Below are 16,151 nucleotides of genomic sequence, written 5' to 3'. Positions count from 1 at the left end.
ATATATTCTATTAAAGAGTACAAAGAACGATCTTTCGAGTTCGAGTTATAAATTATCTTACACAAATTTACATTTTCTTATTTATTTTCTTTCGAAACTAGCTATAAATTATGTCACAAGAATCGAAAAAGGACAATTCAACCTTTAATCGTCATGATGAGATCTCATTTAGAGATGAAGACTATAATATGGAAAGGGAACGTGTATCATCATCTTTAAACTCAACATTTTTAGGTGAAATGGAATCACTTGATATATTATCATCTCAAGAAGTTAATCCTTTCACAATGTTAGATAATGTAGATGATGAGGATGATCCTAAAGAAGAATTAGCCAAACAGAAACCTTCTAAAGCGGAAAATGATGTCAAATCAAGTGACGCTGCTCCCCGTGCTGTCGGTGCCGGTCTTCCGTCAAAAGTTTCTTCGTTCTCTGTATTGTCCAAATCCATAAATGATCGTAAAAAAGCTGTTTATGAATTTGTAGTACCAAATAATAATGTTAAATCTGGAGATGTAACAAAAAAGCAACAGAAATCTCGTAAAATTATTAAAAATCCTACTATAAATACGTCAAAATCAAAATTATTACCAAATTTATCACAATTAAAGACAGTACAACAACAATCACAATTAGAAGATTTACCTAAACCAAAACGTGGAAGGAAAAAGAAGAATATTGTAAATGATGATGATACTAACCTATTAGAACTTTTTAATAATTCATCTAAACCTGAAGAAGGATTGTTTTCAAAATTGAGAATTTTATTTATACCAAATAAAATTGATAAAGTTCGTTTGAGTTTAATGAAATCAAAAGTTTTAGATAAAGGTGGAATTATTGAAGAAAGTATTGAAACTGCAAAAAATGTTACACATGTTATAACGGAATTAAATGGAAATCAGTTGGTATCAATGTTTGGTATTCGAAAATTAAAAAATTTTAAGGTAAATTATTTAAAAAAAAAATATAATTTATTTTTAGAATAATGTTTTTTCGATTAAAACTTTTGAAAAATTAATAGGATGCTGCAATCATTAAACCCGATTGGATATCCGAATCAATTATGGTAAATTTTAATCGTTTCTTGAACTGATTTTGATGATCATCATTTTGACAATTATAAATAATTTATATATATATATTATTTTATAGCTTGGAAAACTGAGGGATACTAAATCTTATGCAGTTTTATATACGGAAGAATCCAATGATACAAATATCGCTTCAAGCTCACAAACACAAAATTTGAAAAGACCTCATGACGAACAAAAAGCTGAAAAACAAGAAACCAACTTAGAAAACCACGAAACGCCCGATAAGAAAAGACGCATATATTCTCCAAAACCTTTATCTTCAGATATTATACAAGAATGTGTTTCATCCTTAGAATCAAATATAAATAACGATACATCCTTTACAGACTCTACCAATAATGATACTACTTGTAATGTAATGAGTGATGATCCGCTGTCGGAAATGATTGCAGAAACAAAACGACTTGTAGAAGCTGTTAGTATTTAATTAATTATTAAAAATTTAAATAATTTGTGATTTAAAATAATTTTCTTTTTTTCTTTTTTTTAATAGGGACTTTACGTTGATGACGAAGGAGATGATGACGAAAGCACACAAAGCAACAATACAACTACTGATTTAAATGAGGAAATTGAGAATTTAAATGAGGAAGTAGTGACAGATTCCAACAACTCTGAAACGAATTCTGGGGAAACCAATGAACAAACAAATAACAGCACTGAAACTAAAACTTCATCCTTTAAAGCGAAGGTTATTATTTGATTTGATTTAATTTCATTCATTTTTTTAATATTAAAGGTCATTTTTATTATAGAATTTCCGAGGACAAAATTCCTTTGCATGTATGCATAGCCATAGTTATGGGGAGACTAATAATAACCCAAATAAACTAATAATCGAAAAGGTAAATATATGTAAATCACTTAAATCACTGGAATTATTTTTTAAAAATATCACTTTTTGATAAAAGCTGCAAGTATTATTGGATCACTATACTCGAATGAAAGATGAATGGAGGATTCTCAGTTATCGTAAAGCAATATCTGCTATCAAGAAATATAAAAAACCAATTACTTCATACGAAGAAGCTAAAAAAATTCCTGGAATAGGGCTACGCACTGCTGAGAAAGTATGAAGCATTTATTAAAATTAATTTCTGAAAGAAAGATATACTGATTTATTTTCTTCGTAGATTGCAGAGATAATTGATACTGGAAATTTAAAAAGGATAGATAGTTTCTCGGAAGGCGATGACATAATCAAAAAATTTGGCAACGTTTATGGTAGGTTTAAGACTATAAAATATTATGTTGATATATTATCTAACTTATAATAACTCTTAATATTCAACAGGTGTTGGGCCATCAATCGCTATGAAATGGTATGTAAAAGGATATAGAACCTTTGAAGACGTACTGAAAGATGAAAAATTAACGCGTAATCAAATATCGGGCATATTGTATTATGATGTAAGTTTAATTCTTCAATCCTTTATCATCTTCTTTATATAATTTATATTTATTTGTAATTTAATAGGACTTGCAAAAAAGGATACCAAGAGATGAAGTAACGAAGATATCAGAATGGGTAACACGTGCTGCACTATCAATAGATCCCAAATTAGAGTGTATTACGGGAGGGTCTTATAGAAGAGGAAATCCAGACTGTGGAGATGTTGATATAATGATAACAAGGAACGATTCTGACGGCACGACTCATCTTGGTAATTATTTACATTTAAAATATTTTATAAAAAAAAATATTAAGTTTTCCTCAATAATTATTTAGGCGTCTTGTCAAGGCTAGTTGAAATTTTACGTGATCAAGGATTTTTAACACATGAATTAGTACAACATAATGGAGAGAGTCTTTCCGCAAAATTCATGGGAATTTGTAAATTACCCGAAGGAGTACACAGACGTTTAGGTATATAACAGTTATATAACAGTGTTATAGCCGTCAATTTTTTACAATGTTGACTTATCATCTACTCTTAATAGATATATTTATGGTACCATATAATGAAATGGGTGCGGCGTTATTATCGTATACTGGTAACGATATATTCAACAGAAGTATGAGGTTAATGGCCCGAAAAAAGAAAATGTGCTTAAATCAACATGGATTATTTATGAATGTTTCGCGTGGGCGTGACGGAATCAAATACTCTGAAGGCAAAATAATTGCTCAAAAAACCGAAAAAGAAATATGTGACGCATTAGGAGTTCCATGGCGGTAAATATTTTGAGTTTCAAAATCGATTTATAATTGTTTCATGCCCTTAATTCTTATTTCTTTCAAATTTTATCATTATTAGTCCACCAAATGAAAGAAACTGTTGAAAAAAAAAATTATCATCATTATTATTAAAAAAGTATTTTTAGTTTATAATACCCCATAAAAATAAATAAGCATTATATATAAAAATTGTAATATTCATTAGTAAGCTACGTTAGGCCGTCGATCATCAACCAATAAACTGACTCCTAAGTGATCTATTAACAAGCGAAAAAATCCGCAGAATTATGATACTGAGGATTTCTAGTAATGATTTTTGAGCAGGAAACAAGGATAGTAATTAACCAATAAATTATGTTTAAGGAAATATACGCAGATGACTAAAAGATAGAACAGTAAGCTGGCTCTGAGTAAAACGGTAAAGCGTAAAATGCAGCTCCATCCACTATAAGTTTAATCATGGTTCGTAATAATATACTCCTTTTGAAAATCATTCCCAAGTTCTCATTTCTTAAAACATTATTTAGTTAACTATATTAAAATTTTATTAATTCAAAGAATGAACTAAGGGTACCCTGACCGCTAATCAGTAACGTGACCGGCGACAAAAGAAGTCACGTTATCGAGAATTTTTGGTAGTGTTCTTTATTAAATATTGCTGCGACAGTTCGATTGAAATCAAATGTCTATAAAAATGTTGTCATAATTATCCCCAAAAGTTTTTATCAATTATGTATTGTTTAGTTTTTATAGACGCACTTGGACAAGTAAATACTTGGATATTTTTCATTTGTTATCAACGTTAATGCTATATGATAAATCTGACAAATCAGAGTTCACCACATATTATATAAAAAATATAAAAAATATAAAAAAAATATAAGAAATCGATTATTCTTTTAATTTCTTTCTTTTTATCTTAAACAGTCATGTTAACGAAAATACTTACGAAAAAATCATTATATTTACTTTTTATTTGTGTATTTTTAATTATTTTCCTATTCCTTTTTGTTTCTTCTTTAGAAACAAACAATAAAATATGTAAGGGAAACGAATGTTATCCAAAAGAGTTTGTCGCAACAGAGGAATTTCAAGAAGTACGTGAGGGACAAGAAATACCTCCAGGTACTGGAATAAAACTTTTTTAAAATATATATGCTGATTTGATTTTTTTTTTTTAACTTTTGAATATATATGTATTTTTTTTTTTTGAACTATTTTATTTAGGTTTGCATGTTAAAATAGACTTTAGTACTGGAAAGAAATACGCAAAAATACTTGATCCAAATGATCATGAATCTTCAGAAGTAATAGTTATTGATGAAAATGGGGATCCAATAAATCAAGAAGAGATTAATCATGATAATGAATTAGACAAAGATTCCGATTTAAGATTTCATCAAGATTCTAAAGTCGATAATTTTTCACTTCCAATTATTACATCGAGACATAAAGAAAATCTTCGTATTCCAAACTCAGATCATGCTCAATTTGAAATTTATATTTCACAATTACAAAATAATTCGTCTATACAAGGTTTAATTTCGGCTTTAGATGGATTAGAAGAACTAGTTCATGAATTAGATTTTGGAATTAAATTTGCCAAAGATCAAGGTATAAAATCTATACTTGAACTTTTAGATCATGAATCTTCTCAAATAAAGGAAAGAGCAGCAATTGTTATTGGGACCGCAATGCAGGTAAGGATAAAGAACTTTATATGTATGCATATTAGGTATTTACTCTGATTCATAATATTAATTTTTTTTTTTGTTAGAACAATCCTATAGCACAAGACGATGTAAAACATTTGAGAATTGTAACTCGACTTTTAGATAATTTATCAACCGAAACTGATACAAAAGTATCAATTCGGCTTATATATGCGTTATCGAGTATGGTGCGCGGAAACCAAAATGCGATTCAATCCATCAAGGATAATAATGGATTGCAACGGCTTTCAGATTTATACGAAAATAAATTAGATAATGAATTTCGTGCAAAGTGTGCTTTATTCGTAACGGATTTTATAGATCCAAATATGATAAAAGTAGGGCAAAATACTGGCTTTTTTGAACAAGATCAAAATTATGACGCAATCGATCAAATTGCAGATATTATAGGAGTATGGTGTAAACAATTTCAAGACACTTTATTTGATGATAAAGGAAACTCGAATGAAGTCGACTTTGATTCAAAAGAAAAAATACTCAAAGGAATTTCAATGATAAAAAGTCAATATTCTAGTTCATGTCCGCCACAAAATGGATTTAATGATTGGCTAATTAAAGAAGGAATTGAATCAAAGGGAGAAGATTATTTAGAAGATTATTTTAAATTAATTAATCAAGTTAGAATTCAATTTGGATTTGATTCATCTTAAACATTTTTTTTTTAATCTTGCATATTACTTAAATTTATAATTAATGTCCATAATAGACATTGCATTTTGCATTTGATATTGATATTTATTTATTTAGTTTTTTTCTTACTTTTTATTTAATAATGTTAATAAAACTGATTAAATTTTCGTATAATCGAGTCATTTTTTTATTCGTATATTGTTTAAAACTTATAAAAATACAGATTTGTGGATTATATGACGTTTTCGCGTATTAATTTAGCGGAGTATAACAAAAAGTTTTTATTTACCATCTTTCCTCCGTTTTTATATTAAATAATTCTTTATGTGATCGTGATCATCATCATTACATAAAATTTACAGTATAGCAAAATTACAGTCATACTAGAAGAGTAAGAAATAAATATGTTATCCTGGAGAGAATAATTAAAATAATTATTACGCTGTATCGATACAAAAAATCACGTTATGCTCCCTTTTTCATCATATTGCTCAGAAAAAAGATGAAAGATTCCCTGTTGTAAATCATACCGGAGGATAAAAATATATATTTGGCCAGGATTTTTTGGAATATTTACAATGTCTAACGATTGGAATGACCAAGAAATTCGTATACTCATAGACGAGCGAAAAAATTGAAGTGAAGAATATCATAATATACATCAGCTTTCTGGGAAGAAGTGGCTGATAAAATTTTCTAACAAATCAATCGAATTTCACTGGCAACGACAAGTTCCTAAGGCTCACTCGAGCCTATTATGTAAGTAGAGACCGAATTATTGGTTATTCTTACATAATACCCGCGACTGACCAGATAGTTTTGGTATTCATTTGTTTTTTTTTAGACAGCCTGCGCGTCTCGTAACAAGACCGGACGTAAAAGAAGTATTATAGGAGTACTTTGAAGAATTCTCCTCCGAATTTTGAAAGAGGCCAGGTATGTATTTTTGTTATGACTCGACTAGATCACTATTCTAGTCGATCGCAATATACGAGGTAGATTGGAAACTTCAGGCAGGTCCGGAAGGCCGAGCAGGAGAATCGCCAGCAATACCTCTCACCTGATCGCATGTCGTCTCACCTGTCACATCACAAGATCTGTAAGATGAAAGGTCTGTGCGACAAATTAATTTCGCATTTATCGAAAAGAAAATATACATGCTAACCAGCACCTCTTTTTTCCCGAACAAATGTGAGAAAATGTGAAAGAAGGTCTAGGCGCAACACGGGACATACCCCATAAGTAAATAGTGACGACAGAAACATATGTTATGAAGCCATTCAAAACCTTTCTCCGGGGTCTCGCTCTACAACAATAATTTCAACTCATACCGGAAAACTTATCGAGGATCGAAATGGACAAGGGAACCTCGATTATGCAGTAAAGTGTCGTTCGACGGGTAGAGTCCTTGGTGTAATCGAAGTTAAGAAGGAAGATTTTATGAAGGGATTTGCCCAGGTGTCTGTGCAGATGGAATCAACTTTGTCACGTAAACGCAAGGCAGATGAAATCGATAATGGACAGGATGTTTTGGGATTGTTACCGATGCATCCGAATGGTATTTTATGGAATGTTCGCTAGATAATGAGGGAAGTTGTTTAATCTATCGGAACCAATGACCGTTGTGTACAAAGATGAGAATTTGCAAGCTAAGGTAGAAAAGGACCTCGGACATATTGTATGGATATTGGAGAAGGCACAGAAGCCGGTGGAAGCTTTGCAAAGTGGAGTAAAAAGGGTAAAGTCATTAAGCAACATCGCAGGAAAATTGAATTAGAATTTAGGACAGATAGGGAAATGTAGAAACTTCGTCATGTATTACGGGTTACGACCCAAACTTATGTATTTATTTTTTCATATGTATCCCGGGCAAAGTTCCGAACCTTTCTTTGTATCTATTTTTGCATGTATTAATAAAAATTTTTCTTGGCAAACTTTCGCTGACGACCGTCAGTAAAATCACGTGATTATTTATTTTTTATTTTGAATATTTTGGAGAACGAGCTTATTATCTTCAATTATCATAATAAAATCCGAATAGTAACTGTGAAAGCATAAAGGATGAAAAATCTTCGTCATGATCACCTAAAATTCTTGCCGAAAGACTTTCTATCTCTGCGAACGATCTATTAATATGATCGGAATATAAAGCTATGTTACTTCAGGAGACGGAAATCATTTTTTGATTGCCGTTACCAAAAAAATTATTTTTGGCGCTTATAATATATGTGGAAATGATGTATGTGTATAATCACAAATTTTATTAGCAGAAAAATGCATATACAGTATATAATATACAAACTCGTGCAAAATAATATAATTATTTTTTTTTGCGACAGCTTTCTTAGTGCGTCCACCGGGAGAACAAATCATTCGCGTAGTCATTTTTAATTGCAATCTTAACACAAAAAATCTTGTATCTCTTCCGAGCTTGAAGATAGAAAACGCTAATTATGAAAATAATTAGTTCCCATATTTATATTTTGAATTTTTTACAAATTGTAATTCATACAAACCTCGTATTTTAGTAACCCCATTACGACCCCATATGCATCTTTCATGTTCTTCACGTCTTTGTAAAGGGAAATCTTAAAACTTCTATCATCGTGTAAATCTCAGCATATTTAAGTCGGAATTCGTAAATAATAATCTCATGGTACTGTGAATGTCAAAGTTAGTAACACGAAAAATAACAAGCAAAATCACAAATAAAAGACTTACAATATAACTGCATTGCGTATAGCTTAATCTTTCTAATATCAGAATTAGGGCGCAATTCAGCTAATCGATTCATCAAAGTCTTAAGCATCTTACAATCTTCATTCGATCGCCTTGAAATGCGTCCAATCTTGTTTTGATGGAGGGCCACTTACTTCAACAACTTTCATCTTTTAAAGTAATAATTGCATCGATCTCCTTTCCAGCAGATCTGCGCTTGTCATCTTCCTTCTGAGAATTGCAGTCTTTGGCACTTGCCCTGAGACAAGTTTCACCATATTTAACACGCCAACTCTTTTTGTTTTTTATGAAAAATTTGTTGAGAATTGGACACTAACGATGTAAGTTCCTTCGGATATAGATTCGAGAAGCAAATTTGTGTCCTCCATCGGCTCTATCTTGTATAAATCATGATTAATTATATTTTATTAGAGTGATTAGATCAAACAAATATAGATAAAGACTCACATGTGATTTACAAAGTGTAACGCGAATTCTCTTTCAAATGGTCATTTAGTCCTTTCCGCTGGTTAAGTTTCTTTTTAGACATATTGATGTCACGAGAAATAACTTCGTGCAATAGTGATTTAATCTCCTGTTCTATATTATTTGCCGTTTCTTTCTCCTCCTCCGTTATATCATTGAGCATTTGTATTACCCTATTTTTTTCTAATTTTCCAGAAACCAATTTTTATCTATAGCGTTGAAAAAAAATTACATCGTAATATTCGGGTTTTGTTTTCGGTAGTTTTGTTTCCAGCTGATAGTAAATTTTTTTCGAATGCCAATACTATGCCAATACTGTCTACAATCCAAGAAACATTTTTACCTCCAGTGATAGTTTGATCCTCAGTATCATCTTCCTCTTCAGAATCGCGATCATTGTAGATTCACAACATAAGAGTCCGGTTCAACTTGACTAAAGTTTCATCAAATTGTTCCAGTGTTGTATAAACATGTTCTGTTTCTCTTGTAACATTCTTTGGTGTTGGTGTTTCAAATCCACGTAATGAGACATCGGTCTAAACACTGCGCCTATTGTGGCATTCGCGGACTCCGTTTTTCTGACCAATAATGAAAGCTAATAATTTGATAATTTTAGTTAAACAGCTTGGTAAAAAAAGTATATGATTGAATAACACAAGACTCTTACCCTATTTTGGAGAATAGCTGCCTTAGCTGAGTGAGAATCAAGCAAGTTTGTGCCTTTCTTTTTATCTTCTTCGTAAGTTTCAACCAACTTCTTCGCCACAGACTTTACCACAGCGCGTCAAACTCAGACGACTTACAGATATTCTGTAAGCCTTCTTTATAATATAAACAGTTCTTTTTAACGTATCCTGGTCCGTCATATTCTAAAACAGTAGACTCAAGAGTCAAGACTCCACACATTGGGTAAATTTGTGAAAAAGTATTTATCTAATATTTTCTATAAACGACATTGTCCTCTGCGAAGTAAACTTTTGGGTATACGGGATACGCGTTAAAACTGTTTAAATATCATCACCATGTCGTATCACAAAAAGCAGAACCTAATTAATCAAATAACCATGAGTACTGACATACAGTATATACGGCAAAAGTTACCTTCTTGACCTGTACAGCTGTACTACCTTACTTTCACATATATGAGGGTGAAGATAGTAACAAGAAGTGGGTCAAGAAGGTAATTTTGCAAATGTATCACCAGGTACACGTCTTACAAATATAAATGGTGTGGTAATGGTGGTATGGTACAAAGATAGTATTATTTTACTCTTCTTTCTTTATCTATTAGCAGAATTAACAGAATCAAGAGATTAAGTTTTTACTTTCGAATACGAAAACTCTTGCGAGTATTAGCAGTTTGTCCCGTGCCCGTTTTCTTGCGACGATGGGCTAGATAGATTCTTGCGAACGGACAAACTGTTATCCTGTCCTAAGCCATTTTCTTGCGACAATGGTTAAGTCTTGCGACGGACAGGGCCAAAATTTCAAGCTTCAACTTCTCTAACACTTTCCATTATTATTTATTAGCATATGAACCCATGAAAATCAAAAATCAAGCATAAGTCGGAACCAGGTAAGACTCATTCATCATCTTGTTTTTAATTCTCGGGTTCAGTTCATATTTGATGTGCTCTATGATCGTTTGAATCTGAGAATTAAATAGGCAAACCCAAGATATTTCTTCGGAGATTGCCGACCCTCAATTTCTCAGAATACTGTCTCCACTACTTCTCATGAGTGAAAAATGAACAGGATTGATTCAAGAAATGTTTTCATCCAAAGAAGAGGAAAAAAACCATGCGATTGAAATTTCAGCGAACAATGTTTGCTTATGTCGGGATATTATTAGTCTTTACTGAAGAAGGAACAGGTGTTTCTGTGCTAGAGAATTCAAAAGCATGTATAAAGATTTTATGGCCAGCAATAATGTTGGGGAGAAAAAACGAAGAGACATATATTATCAAGCACCAAGCGTAAAACATTATGTAAGCAGACACAGAAAGCCTTAAGAATCGATAATTTATTTGATAAAATAGGAGTGGACAAGATTCATTATATCAAAACATATAGTGTTTATTATTTTAAATGAAAAATATATTCAAAATTTTCTAAAATTTCAATAAAAAATTATAATTACCCAAATCTACTTGTCATCATCAGCGTTTTTTTTTAAAAAAAACAGATATGTTTGTTCCTCGTTATTGCCTCTTAGTTTCACTACTTCAGCCTTTAAACAACCCCCGTTCACAGATTACTCACGTGACTTTTAAATTTAATAAATACGTATTTTGACTAATAATTTTTTAAATAATGTTATAAAAGGATGAAATTTTAGTTCCCTGTAACCAATTTGGGGGGTCTAGCTCAGATGGTAGAGCGCTCGCTTAGCATGCGAGAGGTACTGAGATCGATACTCAGGTCCTCCAAAACCAATCTTTTTTTTCTCATTTTTTAATTTTTATAAATAATCACATGAGCATGACGATCTCAAATCGCAAAATTTTTTCCATCTGCACTTATAATAATAAAACAACTTATAATAATAAACAACTATAATGTTTTTGTTAGAATATGGTTCGTGATCAAATATTCAAATTATAGAATGGTGGTTCACATGTTTCATTAACTTAAAAAAAGTTTGCAAACAAATTAATTAAGAACTTTGTTAGTGTTCATATTATAAACAAGTTCCATTTATTGATATTAAGTTGTTTGTAATAATTGTAATAATTTTAATAATTTTTGAATTTCGCGTAATCTGCAAAGAGTAATCTTTATTTAAAAAATATAAAAACTACCACAAAGCCTTCTTGAGATTAAATCCTTAAACTACAAAACACAACCAAATCCTTCGATCTCATCATTTACTTTTTAGTATTAAAAATACAATAAAATGAACATTTTCGCCATGGTTACTTTTACTTTCAAGTTTCAAGTAATTATCATATTTATATTATTTAAAATGACCAAGAAGACAAATTTAATTTCAAATATTATACATTATTTTTTTGGGAAGACGTAACATTGGAACGAACTTTTGAAACATTCGCAGAAAATAGAATAGTACTTTGGGTACGATTATGTTTGTTGATTGGTAATCCGATAATAAAAAGTCTAGCTTATCTTATTATTTATTTTTTTTTTATATGCTAACCCATATTTTACTTTGATTAGAAACATAATCTATCAAGTTTACCTCGTCAATTTAACTGAAAAACTCAATCATAAGCTAATAAATAATTTACTTCCAAATTTTTATTCGTCGCACTAACACTATCACGTGCTAGTGCATAATTCCGTAATGCGACCAAAGATCACGTGACTGAAAAATTTTTATTAAAAATAATTTGCTGCACAACAAAATTTTAATTCTTTATAATAAAATGTCTCGAACAGCTAAAATTACTTTAATTGCCGCAATATTTATTTCTACTGGTACCGTCTGGGGCGTGCATCATCTACAAAAAAAGGAAAAAGAGGTATACTTATTTTTTGACTTAATTGTTTAATTGTATTCATTTTTATTTTTATTTTTTTTTATTAACCAAATTTTTTTTAAAAAAGTTTATGCATGCAGGTATATTAAGAGATGAAGAGAGAAGAGCTAAAAAAAATAAATTTCAACAAAATAAAATGGAACTTGAACAACAATTAATTTTACAACGTGAATATGAAAAAATTCAACCAGTTAAAAAAAATGAAAATAGATGAGCAAAATTAATTTTAAATATAATTATCAAATTCGCATTAAATATTACTTAAATTATTATTATTATAACTACACATTATACTAGACTGATAACTATTAATGTTCTTTCTTTAAAATTATTCTTCTTTAGGTTTATAAAATCTAGTAATAATTCTTTTCCATTGATCTTGAAAATAATTCAAAAAATTGTACAAGATACTGACTGATCTACGTGATTGTGGCACTTTCATTTGCAACATCTGAACCTAAATTAATATTTATAATAAGTTTTTTTTTTAAAAAAAAAAAAAGTTAAATACTACAAACCTTTAAACAAAATGTATCAGCGAATTCTTCAACTTCTCTTAGTTTTTCCTCTAATACACCTAACTCATAATTTAATTTTGCACTATTAGTGCCAATTTGTGAAACTATTTTGGATAACTTTCTTTGCTTATCCAATACTTCCCCACCTTCAGTTTCTGTTGACTAAAGGAAGTAAAATAGGTTAGGAAAATTTTTTGGTTTATCTATCAAATAATTCATAAAATGTTATTTCACCTTAAAATTTTGAATTCTTTCTTCATATGACTTTGTTAACTCTTCGATTTGCTTGTTATATTCCTCTACAGTAGACTAAATAAAAATATTTTTTTAAAAAAAAATTAATACTAAAATTAAGCAAATAATGTTAAACAAATACCTCCAAACGTTCTGCCAAACTTTTCAAAGATGATTCACTTTGTTTGAGATTATCATAGATCATATAGGTTTGAATGTCTACATCTAAATTGCGCCTAAAAAGTAAGATTAATTAAAAAAACTATGAAAATACAAATAAGTAGACAATTTCGAATATATAAGTTACCGAGGCAATATTAAAGTTCCATCGGCTTGTTTTCGCGCCAAATCCATGTTAGTGAATGAATATCTCCTAAAAACACTTGGTAGAACTCGAGTAGACATTGCTTCGGCAATGAATTCGTAAGTACTCAAAGAATTACTCCTTGTTCTTTTAATTTCACTTCCTTTCGATAACTCAGTTTTAGAGGCATCCCCAATTTCATGAGGCGAAGTAGGACTCACATAATTTTCGCCTCTGTTTTGTAAATTTGCATTATAAGTCAAACCTGAAAATTTAAAAAATGCGTCTTTAATAAAACTAAATATTAAAATTATTCATCGAAAAATATAAACCTGTTCCCTGATTATAAGATATGTCAACTTCGCTAGTATGATATTTATTTAGATTAGATCTTTTATTCATACTAAAAATAAATTAATTACGTCAAAGATTAATAACGTACTTATGTTGATTCTGTGAGAAATAGTCTGGTGGTAATGATGATGATTTATATGTATTCTTTTCCTTCCGCTTATCAACGAGAATTGAAAACGAACTATCAAGGAAATAAATGTAAATGTTGTAAGTAAACCATCAAATTTACAGCACTCATAAAATAGTCTACAGTAAATAATAGTTGTTTATGGCAGTTAAAATATCACCGTTTCTGTAAACTGCGATAATGTAAAACTTTCATACCCAGTAACATTATCCTTGATCCCAAGAACACCATCTCTTATAGCTTCTCCGGTTTTCGCCTATTAATCAGTATAGGTAAGTAATTAGAATTATCCAATCGGATTATTAAGATGAAAATATTGCGTACCGTTCGCCCAGAAACACCGGAAACACCGCGCAAAATACTTTTCCCAAGCTCTTTACCAAAATCTCTACTATTATGGAACAACCAATATGTTTCTAAAAACTGTTCCGGGGGATCCCCCTTGCCCCTCCACAAATATTTTAACCTTTCAATTTGAACGTTTTTGCCAAATTCCTCTAAATTGCACGTCTCAATATCAGTTGATGTATTTGAGGATCCTTTTAAGCTTAAATTACGTTAGTGAGAATTTACATTTATAAATAAAATATATCATTTATAAATTTATTTAAATACCTGTACTTATATCATCCAATTTTGATTTCAAGACCTATATTATATCAATATATACATATATATATAGTATTCTATTTTATAAAAATAAATAGCTAAAATTTAAAATCAAATACCTTGTGAACTCTTATTGCATCAGGGTTACGAAAACGACTATAAGCTTCATATATTTTTTCTACGGTAATAACATCCAATTTGCGCGTAAAATTGATTTTTTTTGCATTCTAAATTTTTTTTATAGTTGTTTAAAGATAAAATACTTAATTTTGTGCAGTTAAATTGCATCAAAAGTTCATACTTGAAAAGATTCAACTCCGCTAAGAAATAGATCCGTGTCAGAAAATGGATCTTTTCCGACCTGTAAGAATTATTTTAAATACTCATCCATTTGTGTAAAAAATTTATAAATAATGTTGAATTGAGAATATAACCTGGTATCCAAGAGAATTAAGTTTATTTCTTATACTAACAACCTTCGTCAAAATCACAGCAACTAACGTTGGATCTAATATATTATCTCTTATCTATGCGTAAAAACATACTTTAGAAATTATACAAATATAATTTTAATTTAAATATGACAGACATACTTCTATGCCAGGATGGTATGTATTTTGAAATTCTCTCAAGGCTATTTCTGTCGAATCACATAGCAATCCATCCATACAATCCTGTGGAAGAAGTCCAAATATACACAAAGAGATCTGGACCAATTTCACCAATTCCAAGACAGCATATTTAAAAGGTATGCTATCCGAAACTGCGTATGTTTGAATAAACTTGTCTATTTGCGCGTCTCTATAAGAAAAAGATCAGACTGGATAATATAAACCTTAAAATAAAATTTACGAAATCTTACGTTGGCGGGTTCAAAGAAAGGGCACTTCGGCCACTACATCCAGCTTTTCTTAAATTAAGGTTTAAAAAGAATTCAAATTTATGATCTTCGTAATCTCCATCAGGAACCAAAATAGTATTCAATGATGAGGGAAATGTATTAAAGTTAGTGACAAAAATAGTTTCTTCGCCGGACTTACAAATAAATCAAAAATTTTAGAAAGAAATTAAAAATTGATAAAGTACATAAATATTGATAAACGTTCTCACATTTTTAGGCCTAGTCATGTCATCTTTCTCTAAACTATCAAACAACAGCTTTAACTTTTCTGGATAATGTTCGATTTTATTTTCTTCGATAATTACAACGCATGCTTTAATCTTTAATCAAAAAACAAAGAATATGATGTTATGATAGGATAAAAACTATCGATATTTTAGTAATAATTTACCTTGTGTGCCGAGTCTCCAGTAAAAACAATGATTGTATTATAAGGTCTTCGTATTTTATCACATGCCCTATGTTATTTTATTTTAGTTATTCTAATAGATATTTTTCATATAATAATCAAAAACTTACCACTGTTCGACTATATAAAGTTGATAACCTTCCAATTCTTTTTCGCCAAGATTTCGAACGCCATCACCACAATTGCTTATTCGTTCCAGAATACTTTTCTGATTTGGAAATACAAATTTACCGTACCTACTATTGACAACCATTTTTTATTTTACGAAAATTTTGAACTCGAATATTATCACATGCTATCGATTTTTAGCAAAAGGATCATCCTTGCATGCATTGTTCGAATTCAATAAAAT

General features: G+C 30.2%; 7 protein-coding genes across 7 annotated transcripts; 4 read left to right on the top strand and 3 right to left on the bottom strand.

The window, feature by feature from the left end:
• Positions 1-110: 110 nt before the first annotated feature.
• Positions 111-3,380, top strand: OCT59_008108 (uncharacterized protein; the record flags this gene model as incomplete). The annotated part of the gene is made up of 12 exons (XM_025319194.2): positions 111-947; positions 1,025-1,069; positions 1,156-1,512; positions 1,591-1,788; positions 1,853-1,942; positions 2,009-2,167; positions 2,231-2,321; positions 2,392-2,507; positions 2,575-2,761; positions 2,827-2,964; positions 3,039-3,273; positions 3,356-3,380. 12 exons carry the CDS (start codon positions 111-113, stop codon positions 3,378-3,380), a joined length of 2,478 nt encoding a protein of 825 aa, XP_025174368.2.
• Positions 3,381-4,170: 790 nt separating this feature from the next.
• OCT59_008107 (uncharacterized protein) lies at positions 4,171-5,815 on the top strand. The gene is made up of 3 exons (XM_025319195.2): positions 4,171-4,401; positions 4,504-4,976; positions 5,054-5,815. The coding sequence occupies exons 1-3, from the start codon at positions 4,206-4,208 to the stop codon at positions 5,657-5,659; spliced, it is 1,275 nt and encodes a 424-aa protein (XP_025174369.1). The 5' UTR covers positions 4,171-4,205; the 3' UTR covers positions 5,660-5,815.
• A 928-nt stretch (positions 5,816-6,743) lies between these two features.
• On the top strand, positions 6,744-7,416 carry OCT59_008106 (uncharacterized protein; the record flags this gene model as incomplete). The annotated part of the gene is made up of 3 exons (XM_066142237.1): positions 6,744-6,750; positions 6,883-7,197; positions 7,274-7,416. 3 exons carry the CDS (start codon positions 6,744-6,746, stop codon positions 7,414-7,416), a joined length of 465 nt encoding a protein of 154 aa, XP_065999137.1.
• An 874-nt stretch (positions 7,417-8,290) lies between these two features.
• OCT59_008105 (uncharacterized protein) lies at positions 8,291-9,006 on the bottom strand (the record flags this gene model as incomplete). The annotated part of the gene is made up of 6 exons (XM_066142236.1): positions 8,291-8,298; positions 8,361-8,420; positions 8,522-8,651; positions 8,696-8,755; positions 8,826-8,855; positions 8,929-9,006. The coding sequence occupies 6 exons, from the start codon at positions 9,004-9,006 to the stop codon at positions 8,291-8,293; spliced, it is 366 nt and encodes a 121-aa protein (XP_065999136.1).
• Positions 9,007-9,045: 39 nt separating this feature from the next.
• Positions 9,046-9,749, bottom strand: OCT59_008104 (uncharacterized protein; the record flags this gene model as incomplete). The annotated part of the gene is made up of 3 exons (XM_066142235.1): positions 9,046-9,438; positions 9,511-9,563; positions 9,647-9,749. 3 exons carry the CDS (start codon positions 9,747-9,749, stop codon positions 9,277-9,279), a joined length of 318 nt encoding a protein of 105 aa, XP_065999135.1. The 3' UTR covers positions 9,046-9,276.
• A 2,480-nt stretch (positions 9,750-12,229) lies between these two features.
• On the top strand, positions 12,230-12,557 carry OCT59_008103 (uncharacterized protein; the record flags this gene model as incomplete). Its single annotated transcript, XM_025326796.1, has 2 exons — positions 12,230-12,325; positions 12,411-12,557. The coding sequence occupies 2 exons, from the start codon at positions 12,230-12,232 to the stop codon at positions 12,555-12,557; spliced, it is 243 nt and encodes an 80-aa protein (XP_025174371.1).
• A 114-nt stretch (positions 12,558-12,671) lies between these two features.
• OCT59_008102 (uncharacterized protein) lies at positions 12,672-16,052 on the bottom strand (the record flags this gene model as incomplete). The annotated part of the gene is made up of 18 exons (XM_025319196.2): positions 12,672-12,800; positions 12,862-13,023; positions 13,096-13,170; positions 13,238-13,331; positions 13,403-13,664; positions 13,732-13,763; positions 13,842-13,934; positions 14,078-14,136; positions 14,205-14,419; positions 14,496-14,529; positions 14,609-14,716; positions 14,791-14,850; positions 14,924-15,016; positions 15,083-15,290; positions 15,352-15,524; positions 15,600-15,710; positions 15,782-15,848; positions 15,910-16,052. The coding sequence occupies 18 exons, from the start codon at positions 16,050-16,052 to the stop codon at positions 12,672-12,674; spliced, it is 2,118 nt and encodes a 705-aa protein (XP_025174372.2).
• Between the last annotated feature and the right edge of the window lie 99 nt (positions 16,053-16,151).

This window comes from Rhizophagus irregularis, chromosome 16, assembly GCF_026210795.1.
Source record: "Rhizophagus irregularis chromosome 16, complete sequence".
NCBI lineage: Eukaryota > Fungi > Glomeromycota > Glomeromycetes > Glomerales > Glomeraceae > Rhizophagus > Rhizophagus irregularis.
The sequence above is the reverse complement of the archived record's forward strand: the minus strand, read 5'-3'. Positions and strand labels throughout refer to the sequence as shown.

Bases quoted from the DNA above. Each gene is read 5' to 3' on its own strand.
- OCT59_008107 (XM_025319195.2), top strand. From the start codon at position 4,206: ATGTTAACGAAAATACTTACGAAAAAATCATTATATTTACTTTTTATT. The intron at 4,402-4,503 runs GTACTGGAATAA...TATTTTATTTAG, and splicing joins GGGACAAGAAATACCTCCAG to GTTTGCATGTTAAAATAGAC. The intron at 4,977-5,053 runs GTAAGGATAAAG...TTTTTTTGTTAG, and splicing joins TTATTGGGACCGCAATGCAG to AACAATCCTATAGCACAAGA.